Genomic DNA, 20,156 nt, shown 5'->3' on the forward strand with positions numbered 1-20,156 from the left:
AGAGGGGAAAAAATCATACAAGGATTTCACAAGCAATAACACTTAGATGGTATTTGGGAAATCTTTTTCTTTCAAGACTATCTTGCGATTTACTATGGGAGTAGCACATCAAAGCTGCACTGACTTCAAAGCTTAGAACCACTTACGGCTTCCAGCTATTACTAACCAGTTCCAGCTATAACTACCGCTTCACACTGCCAGCAGCTCATCTCAGCTGCCTCTTTAAGTTAACACCCATCTACTTCCTGCCTTCTGATTTTGGGGAGGGGAAAAAAATAGCCAGAAAAACTTTTAAATTAAATATAGCTGTTTGCAGTGAAGCTATGTCAAAGGGGTAAAAGGCAAATGAAGGCATTAAGACATTAAAAATTTAGTACAAACTCAACAGTTATATACATATGCACACTCTCATTTGGCTGACTCTAATAAAGCTGTCCCCTTTGAGGAAGTTCCCTGTGAGAGTGTTACCCTGGGGTAACAGCCCCTGAATGAGGTGTGCAAGTTGTGTGGGCTGTTACTGACATCCAGATGTTATCTGTAGCTTGTTACCACCACAACCAGCAGTGCCATGGAACTCCAGGATATCTTCACATATTCACCTATATTCACATGCAGTTAAGTAAGTTCCCATCCCTGTTCCATAGGGGCAGTCCACATCCTCTGATCTGCAGAGATACCTGCTCATGTACCTCAAAACAGTATGTCACTGTGAGGCAGTGGTCACCATTTATTGCTTCAGTGTTGTTGATTCTTTTGTATTAGTGGTAGAGATCTTGGAGGCAACATTTTTATATCTCATATTTTAGAAGTCCTCGAAACAACTCAATTGTAGTAGCACAGGGCTCTGCTACATTCTCCAAACTGATAGAAGAAGGCTAAAATGTACCAGAGTGGTTATTTATTGTGGTATTAATGTTGTTCAACACTTTAAATTGGTATATTGTTATTTTCTGATTGGGAGATTTATGCCTGGGGTTTTTAAAATGATACTTTAATTTCTGAATACAATTTGTCTTGCAGACGACATATTAATTGGAAGATAGGAACAAGTGTGGTCTATGAGTGTGTTTGATATAAAAGTTTATATATTTGATACAGATCAATGTCATACCCGAGAGCTAAGTGCCATTAATTAATTTACAGACATCCATTGCAACTAAGAGAAATTACCATTGAAAGACCCAATCATCCATTAAGGATTATTTGTCTGCTTCCTTACATAGTCTTATATTTTGAAAATGCCTTTGTGGGTGTTTAAACTTGATCTTTTTTCCTTTATTTCTTCCCTTTACAAGGAAGGATTTTGGCAGCAGTGGGCATGCTAGTAGCTTCTCCCAGCTGAGCTGGGACAGCAGAGATGGCCCTACATGGTGCGAACCTGCTGTTTGTGGCCACAGTGTTGCATCAGGAAGTTGTCTTATCCTCACCCACATTCCAATCCTCACATAAATTATATGCTTCTGCATCAGACATGTGGCAAGATCTCAGCACAGAAAGGGGAAGGCAGACAATAGGCTGTTCTGCCTGGATGGTGGTTTCCACTGGATGTAAATAATTGAATTATTGTGTACCACAGTCAGCTGACAAAAAGAGTATTCTAAAAAAGCTGATATATGAAAAAATTGTACAGGGATTTACTGTTAAATCTGTAATATATACATATAGCTAGTGTATGTTCTTTCCGAAGAACATGGCTCTGCTTTAACTGTAGAGAGGTAGATGGGAGCTTCCTGGCTGGCTGATGATGCAATCAAAAAGTAAGGCTATTTGTAATAATTATGGACACTCCAACAAAACACTTCTGTATTTTGCCATGTGATAGGCTTTTTTCTCTTCTTAATACATGCATTTATCTCAAATAAACTGTGCAGACCAGTAACAGCACTGTCATTTAAGTTCACTGAAAATCCAGAAGGACATCGTGTCTCCTGCCCTAATGCTAAACTTGGTATATTAACTTTCTTGCACAGCTTGCAGCATAGGAGCATGCTATACAGCTATGGCAAGGCAGGCTAACCACATACAAATTCATGAAGTACTGTTGGATTAGGAACCAACACAGGTGTGCAAGCATGGGGACACGATTTCTGTAACATTTCATTTACAACTTAATAAATTAAAATAAGTTAGGATTTTGTTATCTGCAAATGACTATGCACAAGTCATCTGCAGATACTATTGTTTCATATGATTACTTCCACAACATAAAAGTTGTGTCAGTTAGCTGCAGTTCATCCACAAGCAGAGCTGGACTTGAAGTTACAGATCAAATATGTAATGATCAAAAAAATTATTTTAGATTAGTGCAGAAAATTCAGGAAAGCGTAGTGTATTCCCTAACTTACAGGTTTTTATCTAAATCTCTCATTATTATTCTTTGCCTTTTTAATCTTTTGTTCCCTTCATGTTCAAAGATGGCAAGATTATGGAAGCAATAGGCACTGCAGCCTACATTTAAATGTAGTTGTGATATGGTGGTATGGAAAGTGTTCTTCTGATGTCAGGCTGGCTTGATCCTGTGTCTACATTATTAAACCTCCTTAAACACCTCCATTATAGTGTTCACCTTGCTTGGCTTCAATGAGCAGTGAAGCTATGTAGAGAGAGTGAGCCGCAGCTCTGCCGAGTGGGTTACCCGTGGTTACTTAGAAATGTTAATGTCTTCTCTGCTGTGTTTATGAAGTTATCTGTTTGTTGTTCTGCAACTCTAGAATCAAAATAATAAAATGAGAGATAAAAATGGAAGCTGAAGATATTCTGTGATTTGAAGTAATTGCCATTCACCTTTGGAAACCTTGTCCACCCCCATCCTACCCTCCTCCCCCTCAAAAAAACAATAATTAATTAAAGAGGTTATTCTGGGGGAAAACGAAGTTGACACTATTACTGAGGAACCTCTCCAGTGTGGTCTCACTGAGTCACTCAAGGAAAGGAATGATGAATGCCTGATTTACCACTCAGAGTTTATTGGGAACTAATCTGTTCAAAATGTTTCGACTAAGCTAAAACCTGGCTTGCTCATCTAATGAAAAAGGTCAAAACAGAGGAGAAAGTGCTATAGTTTGTGTTGGGTGACACTGTGCCTTGCTTGTCTTATTTCATTACACAGACCCACTGAAGCCCCAGGCAAAGCTGATTTTAGCTGTAATCAGCTTCTTAACCTTTTGAGAACTAACATAAACACTACCTACTACTGGTTAATTATGTTGCTCTACTACATACAACAAAGTACTAAGGTAAAAGTATTTTGAACTGTAGAACTGTACTAGCATGTGATAAGATCACTCCAGGGTATTACAGCCCTCCATGTTTGCAGTATGAGCAGTCAGTGATTTCTTTCTTAAAAATTAGAAATCAGAAATGGGCTATGAGCAGAAAGCATCAGTTTATCGATTGGAGGCAGCATTGCCCAGTTGTGGTACTGCTTTGTCTCAAATTCCTCTTAGATACAGAAGAGTTGGACTGCTATGGTGCTGGATCTGCTTTTTTAATTATTTAGGATTATCTTTTTTCTAACTGCTTGTAATTAAGCATGCATGCTCCCTTCTTGTACGATGAGCATCTTCCAGAAAGTTTTGTAATCTCTTTTGGCAGAAACACCTACTTATCTCTAGGTAAGATAAATGGGATATATTTTAATTTCAGATTTTGCATATACACATATATAGGCAAGAAGTAAAAATCTGAGACACAAAACCTGGGCCTTTGCAGAATCTGTGTATCCTAGCTTCCTGTATATTTTGGTTCATCTACTTCCTCTAGTTTGACAGAAAATTTGCATTTCCGTGAACTTCAAAACCTTGAGGAGATTTCTAAGCCAATGCGTTGTCAGTGTACTTTAAGCTTTTCTGACCCATCCTGATGCCTTGTGTTTATATAAGGAAGTCTTGATCTACTCATCTTACATGCTTTTCTTATATTCTTTCTGCTTGGAGCAGAAAGCATGTTGCCTCTCGGTATTCCACTCTGTAGAAAGTAGGTCTGTTTTACTCTTTCTGTCCTGCTGTTGTTGTCAGCAATCAATCATTCCTCTGTAAAAGTCTGCCCGGAGTAGTATCCCTAATGATTTATAACTTAAATTATAAGCAACATTAGCATGGGTGTTGCAGGGCAGCTTTATGCTGCTCTTGTGGGGCTGTCGTGGGGGGAGTAGTGGTAACCCAAAAGATTATTGTATTCCATACCTATCTGTGCCCAAAAGTGTTACTGCCTCTTTATGACCCCGCCGCTGGGAAACGGAGAGGAGTTGGGATTGAAGAGTGTGGTTTCTGCTTCTTTTCAAGTCTGCTCGGGCCGGCCAAACGTTCTGTGCTGCGGCGCGAGTTTTGCCTCAGTGGCTTCTTGGTCTTTGCTTAGGCAGAGGCTTTTCCTTTTTGGCTTCTCTCTTTGGGGTTTGGCTTTTCTTCCTCATCTCAGAGAGACTTCAGTTAGCAGTTTTGAGCTGCCTGGAGGCGAGTTCCATAGGTGCCTGCCCGCGGCTCTGCCCCGGGCCGGGGCGGCCCCGCTGCAGCCCGCCGTCGGCGCCCAGCCGGGCAGAGGAGATCGCGGAGCCTGAGCCCGGGGACCCCAGCCCAGCCTTGCCTGCTTCTGGCTGTCTCCGCCTGAGAAAAAAGCCAAGTCCCTCCGCACTTTCTGGTCCTGACCGAGTTTCCAGCTGCCGTCAGAGCATGCCGGCTGCCTTTCTCAGCAGCGCTTGGTTGCTGGAGAGATCAGCAGAGCGGTGAAGGAACACTGCGCCGCTTTTCGCTTTGCCTTTCAAACCCTGAACTCAGGGATGTCCCCGGCATTTTGTGTCTCTCTTTGTTCTGCGAGTCTGTAAAGTTTAGCAGTTTTGTACCTGGCGATTATTTGCTATTATTTCTTGGTAGTTCCTCTTCTCATTGTTAGTAAACTGCTACCTTTTTATGTACATCTGCTCATATTTGTTCCTTATTGGTGGAAGGAGATTGCTTGAACCCGTAAAGGGAGGCATTCCATTCCAGAGTATTATTCTTCAAACTGTCTTAAACCAAGATGAGGGCCATTATGAAGCGGGACCACCGTGTCTCAGGACATTCAGTAATGCCTTCAGCCCACCTGCTTCCCGTGAAAATTGTAGTGAGGGACTGTGGTAGCAGATCGATTAGCAAGGCTACAATTATGCTAGGGAGATACATGAGCCTTCACTTAATTCAGATACTTATTCTATTAATTGGAATTAATAATGACTAGAGTTAATAAAGTAATAATACAAAAAAACCCACACACACTACGAACAAAACAATGACAATAAATAATAACACAACACTTGTACACATAAAAATCTTGGTGAGTATGTAGACAAGGACATACACAATTTATTTACAGGGTCAGAATTGGTTTTCTTTTCTTGCCAGCAATAACTGTATGTTTTACCTTACACATATTTATCCATGGCAGATGTACAGTATGTTTAGCAGCAATTGGACCAACTGCTAGTGTCTGGGCATCAGACACGTGGCAGATTTTTTAGTTGTCTCTCTGCATGGATGTGAGTGGGCCCTGAGTACTGGACAGGAATTACTGGACAAATCTTTTGAGATCTGCTGAATGACATGGTGCTATGATCTTCATCTCAGGCCCCTGTGATTTTCTACAGGAAGGGGGTATGCATGAAGAAACTGAGGCTGACTATGACCCCTTTGCATTTCTTGCAAACTTTTTGGCATTTCAGTATCTAGCTATACTAGTGGCCTCAAGTTCTGATGGCTCTTCACAGCCTAGCAGCTGTGTGCGCAGCTGAGTAACTTCAGGCTGCATCCTGAATTTCCCTGTGGGAAACATGTTAAAGTTGCTCTGCAAGCACAAAACTGACTTCATCTCTTGGTTACGGATAATTTTTTATAAGGTTTCACATGGACTGTGTTTTGCCTCTACAGCCGTCATGTAACACTTTCTCTGACCTACTCTAACCATCCACTTCTCCTGGTTTTGATTCATAGAAGGAAAAATAATTAATTTCAAGTATTTATTGTGTAAATCACCATGGTGTTGGTTGCACTTCCTGAACTGATGGAAAGTTTCATCTCTAGCCAAATTGGACATGTTTATTCTGCAGCAGTGATCTATTTTTCTTCACCTTTCCTCCACAAAAAAGAGGTGGGATCACATTGTCTTCTGGTCCAGCTGTCAGAAATGAGAGGAGAAGAGGTTTGTCTGCAAAACCTGTCAGTCTCCACATTTAGAACTAGATGTTCTCAAGCCTCCTTATAACCTCAATAGATTCCAGTTACAAGGAAGTTTTGTGCCAAGTTTCTGCCATGTGAGTACCTCCTTTCCTCCAGGATTATTACTTGGGGACTGTTGTGTTTCAGCTAATTGCTGTGGACAGTAACAGGCAATGAACAGCAGTAATGCAGCAGAGTCTTAGAGCAGTGTCTTGGCCCTCCAGAAGGAAACTTTGGTGCCCCTTACACAGTAGTTAATTTCTGGAGTATGTATATGGCACACGCACTGAAGTTTGGCTGTGTGTTAATGAGTTGGGTAACTCTGTGGTTGCTCACAAAGGAAATTAAATACTTTTTTTCTGTTTCTGGATATACTCAAAAGCAAGGCAAAAGTACTGTGCTGAGCTGCACTCGTACTACTCATGTCTTGAGATTGGCAGCAGCTGTTTTCCTATCCTTCTTTGAGGATCAGCCTTTCTTTCCATCAGCCATTATGAGGCAAAGCTCTGCTGCTCCTGACTGCTGAGAGGGTCTGTGTGCCTCACAGTACTGGGATAACAGCAACAGCAAATTTTGATCCTGATCTAGCAGAGGTGGGACCCTAAAGAACAGGAGGGAGAGTTGAATTTTATCGGGGGCTGCACAGAGAGGATCACAGGAGTCAAACAGTATTTGCTTTTTCCCCCTGGAGAATAAATTTCTTTGCAGCAGCAGATAGAGGATACGTCAATGATGATGCATGGCTGCAGAAAAGACGAACCTTTTACAGACATATCTAAATAAGCCTACAACTTACAAAACTGTTGGTAATGCTTCAGCCTGGAGCCCTCATAGGCAGCATGGCCAAGGAAAAAAGAGAACAACTAGCAAACCTGAAAAGGAAAGCAGCAGAAGTGATGAGAAGTCTAGAAAATGTGGCCTTTAAGAAAAAGGGTGGAAAGCAGGAAGAACTTTAACCTAATGAATGAGGACTGAAAGAAAAAAAAAAACCATGGTGGAAGTCACTGTGTTTGTGAAAGTGTTTCAAAGAGGAAAGGAAGTCTGTTCTCCACACACCTGGTAAATAGTACGAAAAGGAATAAAATTAAATCACAGTGGGAAGAGTTCAAATTAGAGACTAAGGGAAATTTTCTAATGGTATATCTGGGGTTGCTCCCTTAAGGTGCTCCATGGAAGGAGGTGTTTAAGAACAGGGCAGACAGTTGTTTATCAAAAGGGATATAGGTGCATCAGGTCTTGCTGAGGGCCAGGGCATGGACCATGCAACATCTGTGTGACACCTGCTTCTTCATGGCTATATAACTAGAGAAAAAGAAAGCTAAGCAACTGAAAATGCAGATGACACAGATTGTCAAGTTTAGTTTTTAAGCTGTTTTCATAATTTTGATAACATTCTTCCTGTCTTTTTTAAAGGTAAAATAAACACTGTACAATACAATCCTGCAAAGCTGTTTTGGTAATATATAATAGATTTATCTTTCTAATATTGCAAATCTTTAGGTTTGCTTTCTGACAGGTGTGTTGTGTGACATTATCTATTATGTTTGTCCATATGCAGAAGACTGACAGTTATTGATAACAGTGTCCTCTCTCATCTGACAAAAGAAAGTCTGTTAGGAGATGTTAACTGGGAGAATACTATCCCTTGTTATTTTATTTTTTTTTGATGTCCAGAGTGTCCCTAGTCAGGGAGTGAAACAACTGTGTCACATTACTGAGGTGGTCTGTCACACACAGGGAATAACAAATAAGCCTTAGTAAAGTGTTTATGAACTTTTATCAACATTTATGATTTTGTTGAATACGTCTGTGCAACAAACAGCTTGAAATCAGAATGTCTTTGTGAATATGCTAACAAGAAAGTAAAAAGAAAAAACAGATGCCTGTAGTTTATAATAAGAAGAAAACGAACCGTTTGTATGCCGTGGCAAAACATGGAAAAGTAGAAGTTGGAGCCTGTTTGTTCATGTTAACTCCATAATATCTTAAATGCGAGTGATTTGCAGTAAGTGAAATTAGTGAAATAGGTTGTCCCGCTCAATTAGTTCCTAATCTTATAGCTTGTAAATAAGAACAGGCATTGTGTGGGCTGTGGCCAACTTCGTTTCCACTCTGTTCACAGGAAAGAAAAAGGAGCAAAGTGCTCTTGCATTTGCAACATACTCCATAGAGTGGATTGGAATAATGATATGGCTAGGGGTAAAAATGCATAAGCCAGATCAAAACAAGTATCTTAGGAATCTTTTAATTTTTTTTTTCCTTCTGTGGTATCAGATTCCCAAACTCCTGGGATTTTGAAGAGTGGGGATGCTTTAGTAAACGTTCAGTGAGAAAACTGCCAGATTGAAGATTTCTTTAATGTTACTGTCCAAAATCACCAGCCATGTTTGAAAATAGTAGTTCTTAAGAGAACATGCACTCTCAGTGTGTGACTTTTACCTGCAGGGGGTAGAGCATATGCTTTTACTGCCAAAAAAATTGTTTTGGTTTGGGGTTCTTTATTGTGTTTGTGTCAAACTTCTTTAAGTTACGCTTTTATGTTTCAAGCTCTTTTGTGTTTTAGTCTTCAAGGCTTGCCAAAGACATAAATAGCTGCAAAAAAATCCTGAAACCTGCAGATCATTTAAGAGTTTCTGAATCTATAATTGATTCTTCATATTGGATATAGACTAAGGAGATACTCAGTACATGAGTACTAAGGGGATAAACAGTGATGTCTTAATTTTCTTGGAGAGGGTGTAATTTTCTTAATATTTTTAAAGATTAAATAAGAGAAGACATTTTGGCCCTTGCTTTATTCAGTAAATGCATCCTTCACTTGGCCATGTGGGAATTAATCAATCAGTCCAGAAACTTCTGAACACACAGAGTTTATGTCACTGTTGGTGTCACTGGGATGTGAAGATCCTGAGTGCTTTTTCAGGAGATATCTAGCATCTTCTTGTATTTGACCATCAATTTTTGCACTAAGAGACTGGCCCAGGCAGCCCTCTCCTCCTCTTTTTTGAAGCTTCACTGAAATCACACAGTCACAGAGGTCATAGCGTAACTCTGTCTACCTTTTCAGGGTGTCCTGAGTAATTTGCTTTGGTAGCAGAGTTATAAGGTTTCCATGCGGTGACACAAGCAAGGACAGCAGCAGTTTGGGCTGCTTTGAGTGTTGTTCTTGCTCAGGGGCAGATGTCAGCCTCTTACATAGAAGCAGACAGTTTGAGGCACTTTAATAAGCCTGAGGTAACAAAACAAGCCAATTTAACACCCTGATTTGAAGGCTGATTGCGCGCAGCTTGCCTTGCTGCAGGAGACCCTGTGCACAGTCTCTACTCTGTTGTGGAGCTGCAGAAAAGTATAGAACTAGTCACAGATCTACTAAGTACTTCTATTTGGATGTCTTTTCATCCTAAGTTCAATCAGAAAAGAGTTAAATTGTTTGTCACAACTGATGGGAAGAATTGGCATTATAGCCTCTGGTGGGAAGAGGAGTCAGTCCACCAAAAGCATTACTGATTTTTTGGAAGTGGCCCTTGGCATGGCTTGGCAGAGCCTTTATTCAAATCTCTGCTTGCCAATTCCAGATACATTACTTTTTCTATATGTTATACTTAATTGCCTCTTGATCTACTTGAATTTCATGATCATGGGTGGTGGTGTTAAATATAGATGGCAGTAACTGTTGTTCTATAGATGGTAGGGACATCTCAGATCATCAGCAAGTTGTCATACCAGAAGTGAAGGAGTGATTAGTGTGTAGTACTGCAAATACTAGATTCTAACTAGTATATCATTATTTATAGTTTTGTAGTGAGGTAATGGTGATCTGTATTTTATTTACTGATCAATTTCTGGACTTTTGAAATAGACTTTTTTTGCCCATCCAGTTATGTGGAAAAGAAACTTGAATTTTTTTCAGCTGTCATTAGCGAGAAACAAGAACCCTCAAATTTTTTAGATCACACAATTTTTAAGTCATCCTTATTATTACTGTGAGAATTTTCAGAAGCTGGCGGAGGCAAAAATGCATTAGCCATCTGGAGAGATACTGAGTTCAGACTGCATATTCAAGGGTCAGCTTGCAGGCCTTCTCCTCACCCAGGGTCTGCCATGGTTGTCCTGAACTTGGATGGGCAACAAGGAGAGAGATGCCACCGTGTATGGCCACATTATGAAATTAGGGCCATCTGCTTCAATGGGTAATACTGGATAATAGACTGTTTCATGCAAATAGTAATTCACTAGCAATTACTTTAACAGCTAGACACTGAAGGCAAATCTTACAAAAAACATTCTAAATTTGTCTCCTTGTTGTGATAGACGAGATGAATATGCAAATAAATGAATGGTATGAACATTTTGTACTCTGCCCTGAGCATTACTTAGAATTAATAAATAGGGGCTTGGAGTATGGCTTGTGAAATGCAGAGATTTTCACATCTGTCTGCAACACTCAACCTACAGCAGAGCTAGAACTGCTTCTTTTTGATACTGGCAAAATAATACAGAAAACATGAAATTAACATGTTTTAATAGGCCAGAGTCGGACTTGACAGCTCATAATCTTGGCCATAAAATGTATGTGGAGACAGACTTTGAGAAGAGTTTGAGGCTGTTTAACTGCCTGACCCTCAGCTCATCCTTTTGCTGGCTACCTCCCCTCTACCAAAGTGTTCAGAGGGATATGTGTGTTCCTGCAAGATGACAGCAATAAACAGAAAAGAAAAGCACATTTGTATTAATGTGATGGCTATGTTCATTTCTGCAAATTCTACCTCAGGCGTGGTTGCTCAGCAGAGAGGCAGGACAAGCAGCAGAGAGCAGCAGGACTTAAAATTCCTGCAGCTGAGTCTGCAGGAATCTTGTGTGCTGGACCCTGAAATATGCTCCCCAGCCTGGGGCAGTTTTCAGACCGTGTGTAGGCATATTGACAGAGTACATAAAAAATGCTTGTATTGAGACTGCCTGTTCTGCATGTGTTTGGAGAGCAAGGTACTTCGATTTGAGGATTATAAATTGATGTGTGTTTAGAGTGCAGAAACAGTAGAATACCATTTGCAATGTTACAAATACTTTTTAATTTCTTTTTGTAGTTAGGCTCATAACTGTTCTTAGTTTATTGGTCTTGGTGCTTGGGCTTTTTTGGTTGGGTTGTGGTTTTTTTTTAAACCTGAAAGTGGTTGAAGACTCAGAGTTTAACAGTCTCTAAACAAAGTTTTGGTCAATACAGAACTTCTCTGCTGTACAGCTCTTCCCCTGCAGAAGAGATCTCTGCCTGATTTGGGAAGCTTTCTGTCCTTTGCCTGAAACATTCCATATTTAGAGGCAGTTTTGTGTCTTAGTCTTTCCTCAGATCTCAAGGTGCAGAGAAAGCACAGCCTGCTCTAAGGGATTTGACAAAAATCATGGAGTGCTTTATGTCCCATAGTGAAAGAAGCAGGACAGCAGAGCTGAGTTTGTCTTTCCTCTTCCCGCATGTAGCTTCTTGGTAATGCTAATTTGCTGTTTCTGTTTAGATATTTCAAAGTGGGCAATCAATAGTAACAAACATCAAAGCTTAGTGGGACTGCAGAACCAGAGACATGGGGTCAGTGCTCAAAGGCTTCTCCAGAAAGTTGTGATAGTTGGTGGCACAGGTCTTCTGGGCAACACACCCCACTGGAAAGCTTCAGACTGTGGGGTGCATGGGGATAGTGTTAACCCACCTCCATTCATGCAGTAACTTTGTAAGACAATTTAGGTCCTGAAGCTGTACTTTGAATGTCTTGTTAAATGCTGTACAGGTAACACGTATCTTCTGCTGCATAGTTATAGTGCATGTGTATCCACATGCCTCATCCCTTAAGTTATTTTTCCCCACTGGACACAGGAGCCAGGTTGGGCTATAGAGCTGGGGAGTTGGATATCAGCAGGAAGAGGGTTATGATTAATATATATATATATATATATATATATATATGTATATATCTCACATGATCTGTCAACGGGCATGTATCTTAAGCTGTTATAATACTGGATCATGGAAATGCAAACCCGGAAGGGGCCTCAGGTGCCATATCCCTGTGCCAGGCACCAGAATGATGAAGCTGTGGCTCCACTGTCAAGCACTTGTCTATACACAGATGTGTACATAAACACTGTCTGTATGAGTATGGAGCACTGGAGATTTACAGGTGGTGCAGCAAGTTCCATATGCTGGTACAGTCTTCTCAGGACAAAGCTGTTAAAGACCCATCACTGATATCTCTTTGCAGTAGCCTGTTTCAGTTCTGTTTTCCAAATATTTCTGTGTAGTTTACCCACCTCCAAGGGTAAAAGCAGGTCTTTTACCTTCTGCCCAGAATGCACAAGGACCAGCAACTATGTGTGTCACCCACAGCAGACATTTCGATAGCCTAAGGCAGTCATCAATACTGGTGCCTTCTGTAGGAGGACAACCTCCTTCTTTGGAGCTACTTCATCATAGACTTCATAGGTGGGAACCAGGATGTCTGAAGTTATCACCCTAATTCCTCAATGCTTGGCTTCTCCATCCCTAAAGCAGAGATACCCCTTCTTTCCTGGTATGGTAAATGTGATCCAGGTGGTGGAATATTCAGACTGTATGGCAATGAAGGCATATTCATACCCAAGGTAGAAAGACCCAGACTGTAGAAGATATCCTTATTTTATGCAATATAATATTTTGGAAGGGGTAACCACATTAGGAAGATGGCTTTAGCAAAATCCTGTCCAGCTGCTGTGGAAAAATCAACCAAAGTTTATTGGATAGTGGAAAAAAAAAAAAATGAGGTGAAATTCATGTTGCTGCTGGTAGCAGAAACCCACAAGATGTGAGGATTTAGAAGGGAAAATGCTGCAAAAAATACATCTGGTGCTGCCCATGCTGGTGTTAAACATGTGGTACAGTGGATCCAAAACATCAAAAATGATAGAAAGTATAACTGAAGATGTGTTACCTGGGACTAACCTTAATATTTACAGATGAGAAACTAAGTAAGGATTTACTACACTGATCATTTACAACAAACAAGTAAACCATGCAATACCCTTTGAAACAGTAAAATAGAAAAAAAAGTTAAAATCTATAATTTTAATCTAAAGTTTGTTTCAGTCATTAAAATTCTGTTATTGCTGCTTACAAACATTAAAGTCAATCAAAACATCAGTAGCCTGCAAGATCAATATTTTTAATATGTTTGCATTGCAGTGCTGCAGATTTTTGGCTAATGGATCTCACCCATATTGATTTCCGTGGGAAATGTTAGTCTGATACTGAAATAATTAAAAAAAAAAAAAAAGCCAGGGATTATTGGTTTGGAATTTTGAAGGAGATAGAAGTATAAAAATTGGTTATTGACTGAATTGCTTGGGGTGAATGAACCTTCGGCACTTGCAATAAACTTGTAGCACAGAGTCATTACTGAATACTGCATTAGTCCCTTAAACCTAAAATCAGTCAATATCCTATTATAACAATGCAAATTGTGGTGAAATAGCATAGTGAGTAATTTTCAAAGCAGCAGGATATTCATAAGCATCTACATACATATATGGATGGATGTAGTAAACTACCTCTGGGATATGCACTACAACTGATTTTCACGCTAATTTTAAATATTTTAAATATATTGAGTTTATGTTGATATTAATGCAAAAGAGTCAATATGAAGTATTTTTTAAAATTAGTTTAATGACTTTATGGCTACAAAAATAAATAAAAATACAGTAAGATAAAATAAATATGTACATATATACTTGTATAAACAAGTGTATTCAGTATTGTCCTGGTTCTGAACAAATGCAGAAGATTTTTCTCTATATATTGTGTATTTTGGGGGAGATGTGTGAAAATTGCAAGCAGTGATTACCTGCTGAGGTGTCCTGGACCCTGGACCCAGACCATCCTAACCCATGCCCCACACGTGTTCTGCCTGGCTTCTGCTCTCTTTATTCATCCTTTTATTCCATAAGTATTATGATTTTGCTTACCTAGCACAATTCTCTATTGAAGAGAGGATTCTGCAGGTACAGAATCCTTCTCTGTGATACCTAGTGAAATAAATGACTTATCCATTCCAGAATAGACTCTGCATTCTCAAGCAGGGACTGAATGAGTTTACTGCAGTTAGAGCAAAGCTAGAAAAGGAATTTTATTCACAGTTAAATGAAAAACATCTAAGTAAAGAGTTACGTTTTGGTTCCTCCTTTAAAAATGCCTTGAGCCTTTGTGTTGCTCTGCACTGGGGGCCAGTAGCTAAAAATGGGTACTTCAATATGCAGGCTGTTGTGTGAAATATATTTTCACCTAAACTGTATAAATATTTAAAAGTGCATACTAACACGGGACAATAATTAAGTGCCTGTGATAGCATTGAAAAGAGAATTTGTATTCATGTTTTATTATTACGAAGTCATCTGTGGACATTTTCTGCTTTTTTTTTTTTTTTTTTTTTGTCTAATTTTTTGCTTTGCCTGTACCTGGCCAGAAATAAATTGGACTAAGCTTTGGTGGCCTGCTTGGATCAAAATATTTGAAAATATGCCATATATGGAGCTCAGCAGAAATCTGGTAAAGGCAGTGTCAGTAATTGGTGCTTCACTTTAACTATGGAAGTCAGACAAGTGGGAGATTGTTGTATCCTGCTGGAGTCCTGATGGACCGACACCTTTTGGGAATAACTAGTAATGAAGTCTAAAATCTCTCAGTACACTTGCTAGTAGAGTCTTGTCATTGACAAGGTACCTCTGTAGTTACTCTTTGAGTCATGTAGTTTCTGGATGATTAACATCCTCCAAATTACTCAAGCCACTGACTTAGGACAGAAGGATGTTGGTGTTAGCCCAGCCACAGGCAGAAAGGGTGATGCACCAACCTGCCTGTCCCTGCACCACTGTGGAGGATCAGATTTGGGCTGATTTTTGGAGCATCCTCCTTAGTTCACCTTGACTGGGATAGATTTTCCTTTTCTGGTATTTTAAATGGGTTTTGTTGTTGTTGTTGTTTTTTAAGTAAATACTAAATTAACATTTCAGAGTACAGCTTTCTGTATTTACCAGTTCTGCAACCCAGAATGCTGGATGTGCATCTCTATTCCATAATTTTTAAAAGACAGTAGAACGATGAGGAGTGTTTCCTAAGAACAAAGCACTAGTAGAAGACAAATTCTCATTTGTAAAAAGCACTCTTCCTTGTAGCTTTAAACTTGTTAATGTAATTAGTAAAAAATAATATTTTACCTTTCTTAAATATCAGAAGCAGCGATTGAATATGTGCAGGCAGGCTTAGTGAAAAAGGTAAGCAATGCTTCTGGTACTTAATATTTCATGTTCTCTTAATGAGGAAAACCAAAGTATTTTAAAAGGAAGTAAAAGTAGTAGTATATTCCTCCACTTGTTTTTGTGGATGTTCCAATCCTTTTCAATTCCAAACAGAGAAAAATAGAGCAAGCTAAACCAAGAAATCCAACAGGATTACAAATTTTTTTAAAAAAACCTGCCTTAAAAAATGCAGTTTTTATAACCTGTAGAAGTTGTGCTTTAAAAAGATAAAATAAACACTTACACAGTACCATAGGAAAAGTTTAAAAGAGCCAGAATGAAGAGGAATGCAATATTCTTGGTAGTTACAATTGACCATCATTAATTAAGTGGGAAGGAAAATCAGTAAGTGATCAGAGTAATCAGTAAGTGATCAGTAAGCATCAGAGTAAGTGCAAGTGACTCTGGAAACCAGAGGTGACTTGATGTGGCTTGTAGCAGGACCTTAAAAGCATAGAGATGAAGAACTTTTTCCCATACCCAGTGCCAGCATGTGTGCCCTATTTTGCTGTTGAGTCCCTCTCGTCCCCCTGGGGTGGTAATTCTAGCAGGACAGAGATGATCCTGCAAGGTTGTAGAAATTTTTGCCATTGAAAACAGTGTTAGGTGCTGACTCTGGCGGCCAGTACAAATTTGTTTTCCCTGTGGTAGTGAAACAGCTACAATTATTTTCATAATCTGCCTCTGTGAAATGAAAATAATGTGGTTTTTTGTAATAATTGTTTTCAGTTGGGTTTTTTCAATGCTGTGGTTCCAAAATTCAGTAAATACTTTATAAGATGATTGCACAGTTTTCCAGGGCAAGGAACCAAAACAGCTGTGCTGGGAAAGTTACCTATTTTGCTGGAAATGTTCATAAGAAAGGCAGGAGCTAAGCATCAGAGCTGGGATTCGGCAGATTGGTGTTTCACACCCTAGAAAAGCTTCTCATGATCAGCTGTAACTCAGATAGGCCCAGGCAACATAATTTAAAGCTGTGTCCCTTGGTTTCTACAGACAGTGTTGTGCAGTCTTTGCCTCCACAAGGTAGTCCAGGAGATCATGATGGTCAAGTTTCTGTGCGTGCAGACCTTTCTACATATGAGTCAGAGGCTTTGAGCACTTTAACATCACTTTGGCTTCTCCTGATTCAGAATAAAGAAGCAGAATGGGAAACCAGTTCACCTTGGGAAGGCAGTTACAAAGTGGGTTTAAACACAAGTAAGCTGTCAAGGGAGTGATGGGAAGAACATAGCCTTGCATGCTGGTCTATTGAGGTAACCTGGCCACAGAACCCTAAGAGCAGGTTCCCACTCACTAAACTGAGTATATAAATGGAGTAAATTATCAGGCTTTAGTTGTGTAACTTGAACATTAGTGGGCATTGTGGAACTAAAACTTTCAGCAGTGTTGTATAGATTTAGGAGATACTCTTGGAAATGTTAAAAGCATCACATTTTTTTTGTCTTTGTTTCTGAATTCTGTGATTGTATGCCAAACTGGTTGTAATAGAGGAGATTGGTTTGATAACTTTGTGTTTCACTTAAGAAAGGTAATATGGGCTGCAATGACTTCAGAAACACAGGCTAAATTGTAAAAAGATGCAGAACTCCTAAAATTATTTTTTTCACAGACCAGCAAAGCTCAATTCTTTTTTTTTTCCCCAGAGTAGAATCATGTTCCTCAGGATGATTTAAAATATATCTTAAATTTGTAATCTGTATATGCCACATCTGCCATGTCACCCAGTACATCACCCATCACTCAAGTACATTGCCTACATGCACAGAAATATTGAACTGACATATCACAGCATGAAAGACTGTGTCTTGTGTTTGCAATGTCTGTATTGTTCATTATGTTGCATACGTTCATTTCCTTACATAGGTTGTTCTAGGAATGTAATATATTTACCTCACCTGGCATAGAAAAATATTGTTGGGAAAATTGCAAAAGCATAGGGAAGCTCTGCAGAGACTTGTTTTGTGTCTCCAGCCTTCAAGTGTGTTTGCAAACACACTCTTTTTGGTGGCAATGCTCACCTCAGGAACTTCTGACCAATTTTTGTAAGGTTTTTCATTCAGCCAGATGAATGGCCAGGCACTGCTTTAACTGCATGGGTTTAAAATCTATTTTAATTGGAAATTTTACAACCATCTAAGGACCTTGAAGAAGGCCAAATTCCAGCTTTGACATGGTGGCATCATCAATAATATAGCTTTAGATAATTATTCTTTCTGGTGTCAGTAATACTGTTTTATTTCTGCCAGAGTGTAGGAGGTATGGCTCCCTGGCAATTGTCACTAGGTATCATCCAAACATCATTATCACGATTTTACAATGTTTGAATCTTTTTTGATGACTAGAGAAATTAATGAGCTGATTCAACTTTTTCTTAGGGTTTATTAGGATTTCCCTTATTAACCTGGAATTACTAAAATTATGATGGAGATCAGCATGTTCTTAAGTGATGGTATTTTGAAACAAAATGTTCACAGTAGCCACAGTTCAGGGAAGTCTTCAAAACACAATGCTGCAGGAAACGGAGCACTGTTGCATCATACTGAATTTAGCTCAAAGCTGGCCTGTATAGCATCTGGCAGGACTGATGCCTCAGTCCTGTGCACTGAATTTAATGCATGCTGAAAAGTTGCTTGGGTTTAAAGCAAAATTTTTGGGTCCCTAAGCTTCAATTGTGTCTATATTTTAATATGTGCAAAATAATTAGTTTGTAATAGAATTGCAAATTTTCTGCTGTGTGATATGCTGTTACTTTTTTGATCAAGTCTTCTGGACAGGAAGTTTATATGCACCTGAATAAGATAGGTAAATATGCACCTAAATAAAAGGTAATCTGTGTTGGTTCAGTGGGTATCACTGTTTTGAATGTAGCAAAAATACAGGAAAAAATAGCACCTGCATGACAACTGATCTGTCTTATGGTCCTACTCAACAGCCAGTGTTGAGCTTGAAGCTGAAAGTATACAATAAAGTATAGGTATGGTATTTGAGCAATTGAATACAACTTTCTGAACTTTTTGGGAAGTTAACAGCTTTGGGTTTTGGGAAGTCAACAGTTTCCTTTGAAAATGAAATCAGAAATAGCATGTGGAATTGTACTGCTGTATAGTGTTGCAGAAATATCTCCACAGTCATGCATGGGACTACATCACCATTTCATACCTCTTTCTCCCTCCTCCACCAATTCCTCCTTTCTGTCATAATGGGTGAGAAATTGGTTGCAAATGTGTTTTCTTGACCCCATACTCTATACATGTTAACACCTAACCTTCTACAGTCTCATCTGTATTTACAGTAATTATATGCATAATGTAGCATATTATTGTCTGGACTTCCTGTTTAATCAGTACAGAGCTTCTTACAAGTGCAGCTGAAAAGGGCAAACAAAATTAAAGCTTTATATACCAAAACAAGTTTGATTTTCTAAGCTCCCAGCATTCCAACATAGAGAGATTTGTTCCACCAAGTTTTGCGATGGCTTGCAGATGGGCAATGATTAATCGGAGAGCTAACTGTGAAGCGGTTTGCAATTAAACTGGAAAGCTCTGAAGCATGCTAATTGAATCAGAAAATTAGAGACACTGAACAGTAATTGGCTATTTCTCATGCAGCAGGTGCCAGGCCACTCAGCTGTGGAACAAGGTATTTAAGGCACATTAGCACTAGGAAGAATATTTCTTTATATGGAACAGTCAGATTTTCTGCTCATTTTCACCATGGATGTCAAAACACACAACTGTGATATCTAGAGCCCATAGCTCATGTTGCAAGTTTGAGCAGTGGGGTCATCATGATCCTACATGTATGCACTGTCTTGAATCAGGCTGAAGTTGGGGTACTTGAGTAACTTCCTAGCTCTTGTGGACTAGCAAATTCCTCCTTTTTCTTATTTTAAGAAGTAAGCAGAGGACAAGGCTTTTAATGGCAGCAGTCCACATTGTAGGCTAATAGCCACTTCCAGAATGCAGGAACATCAACTCTGTATGTGAGGAACCTTCTCTATAAACTGTGGTGATGTTTGCTTATCTACTGCCATGTCATTTGAGGTCTGCCCTTGGAAAAATGATGGGTGGACACTAGGTAACACTGGCATGTGTTTTCACTACAGCGTTCTTCTTCTCAGTCTTTACTGGGGAAAAAACCTTTTTTTTCTGTTTGCCACTTATAAGTGTGTAGATCAGTGGATTACTGAGAATCTGTGAATTGCTTTGATGAAGCACCTTCACTTTTGTTTGATTTTTCTGCAGATTTAAAAAATTGAACGTTTCTCATTGAATATTAGTTGAGGGCATCAACCATATAAATCTAATACTGCTGTGAGCTTAAGAGATGCATAACACCAATTCTTATCATGTCTCAGCATGAGTTTATATCTTCTAATTAGTACCACCATTTTATAGAGAGCACATGCAATGACAGTTTGTTTGCCATGCCAACAGGGACTGAAGCACATACAGTAGTTTTGCTATAGTAGAATGATGGTGCAGTATGAGCACAAATGACTTACAGCCTGAGCAGTAGGTAACCAGGAAAGAGTGGGATTCAATAAATGAAATGGTGAAGAGTTTTTACAGAGATATAACCATTTTCAAATTAGACTGGGTGGGGCACATGATTTCCTTCATCTCAACTAATTAGAGCTCGGTATGCTTATTAGTG

The 20,156-nt window shown here is 39.3% G+C and overlaps 1 protein-coding gene across 1 annotated transcript in view; it reads right to left on the reverse strand.

Moving 5' to 3' along the window:
* Nucleotides 1-9,018: 9,018 nt before the first annotated feature.
* NR2F1 (nuclear receptor subfamily 2 group F member 1) overlaps nt 9,019-20,156 on the reverse strand; it is a 77,974-nt gene continuing 66,836 nt past the window's right edge. The window contains exon 3 of the mRNA XM_066339556.1: nt 9,019-9,200. Within this exon, the coding sequence (XP_066195653.1) occupies nt 9,019-9,200 (182 nt within the window). The remainder of the gene's footprint in view (nt 9,201-20,156) is intronic.

The sequence above is a fragment of the Sylvia atricapilla genome, chromosome Z (assembly GCF_009819655.1).
Source record: "Sylvia atricapilla isolate bSylAtr1 chromosome Z, bSylAtr1.pri, whole genome shotgun sequence".
NCBI lineage: Eukaryota > Metazoa > Chordata > Aves > Passeriformes > Sylviidae > Sylvia > Sylvia atricapilla.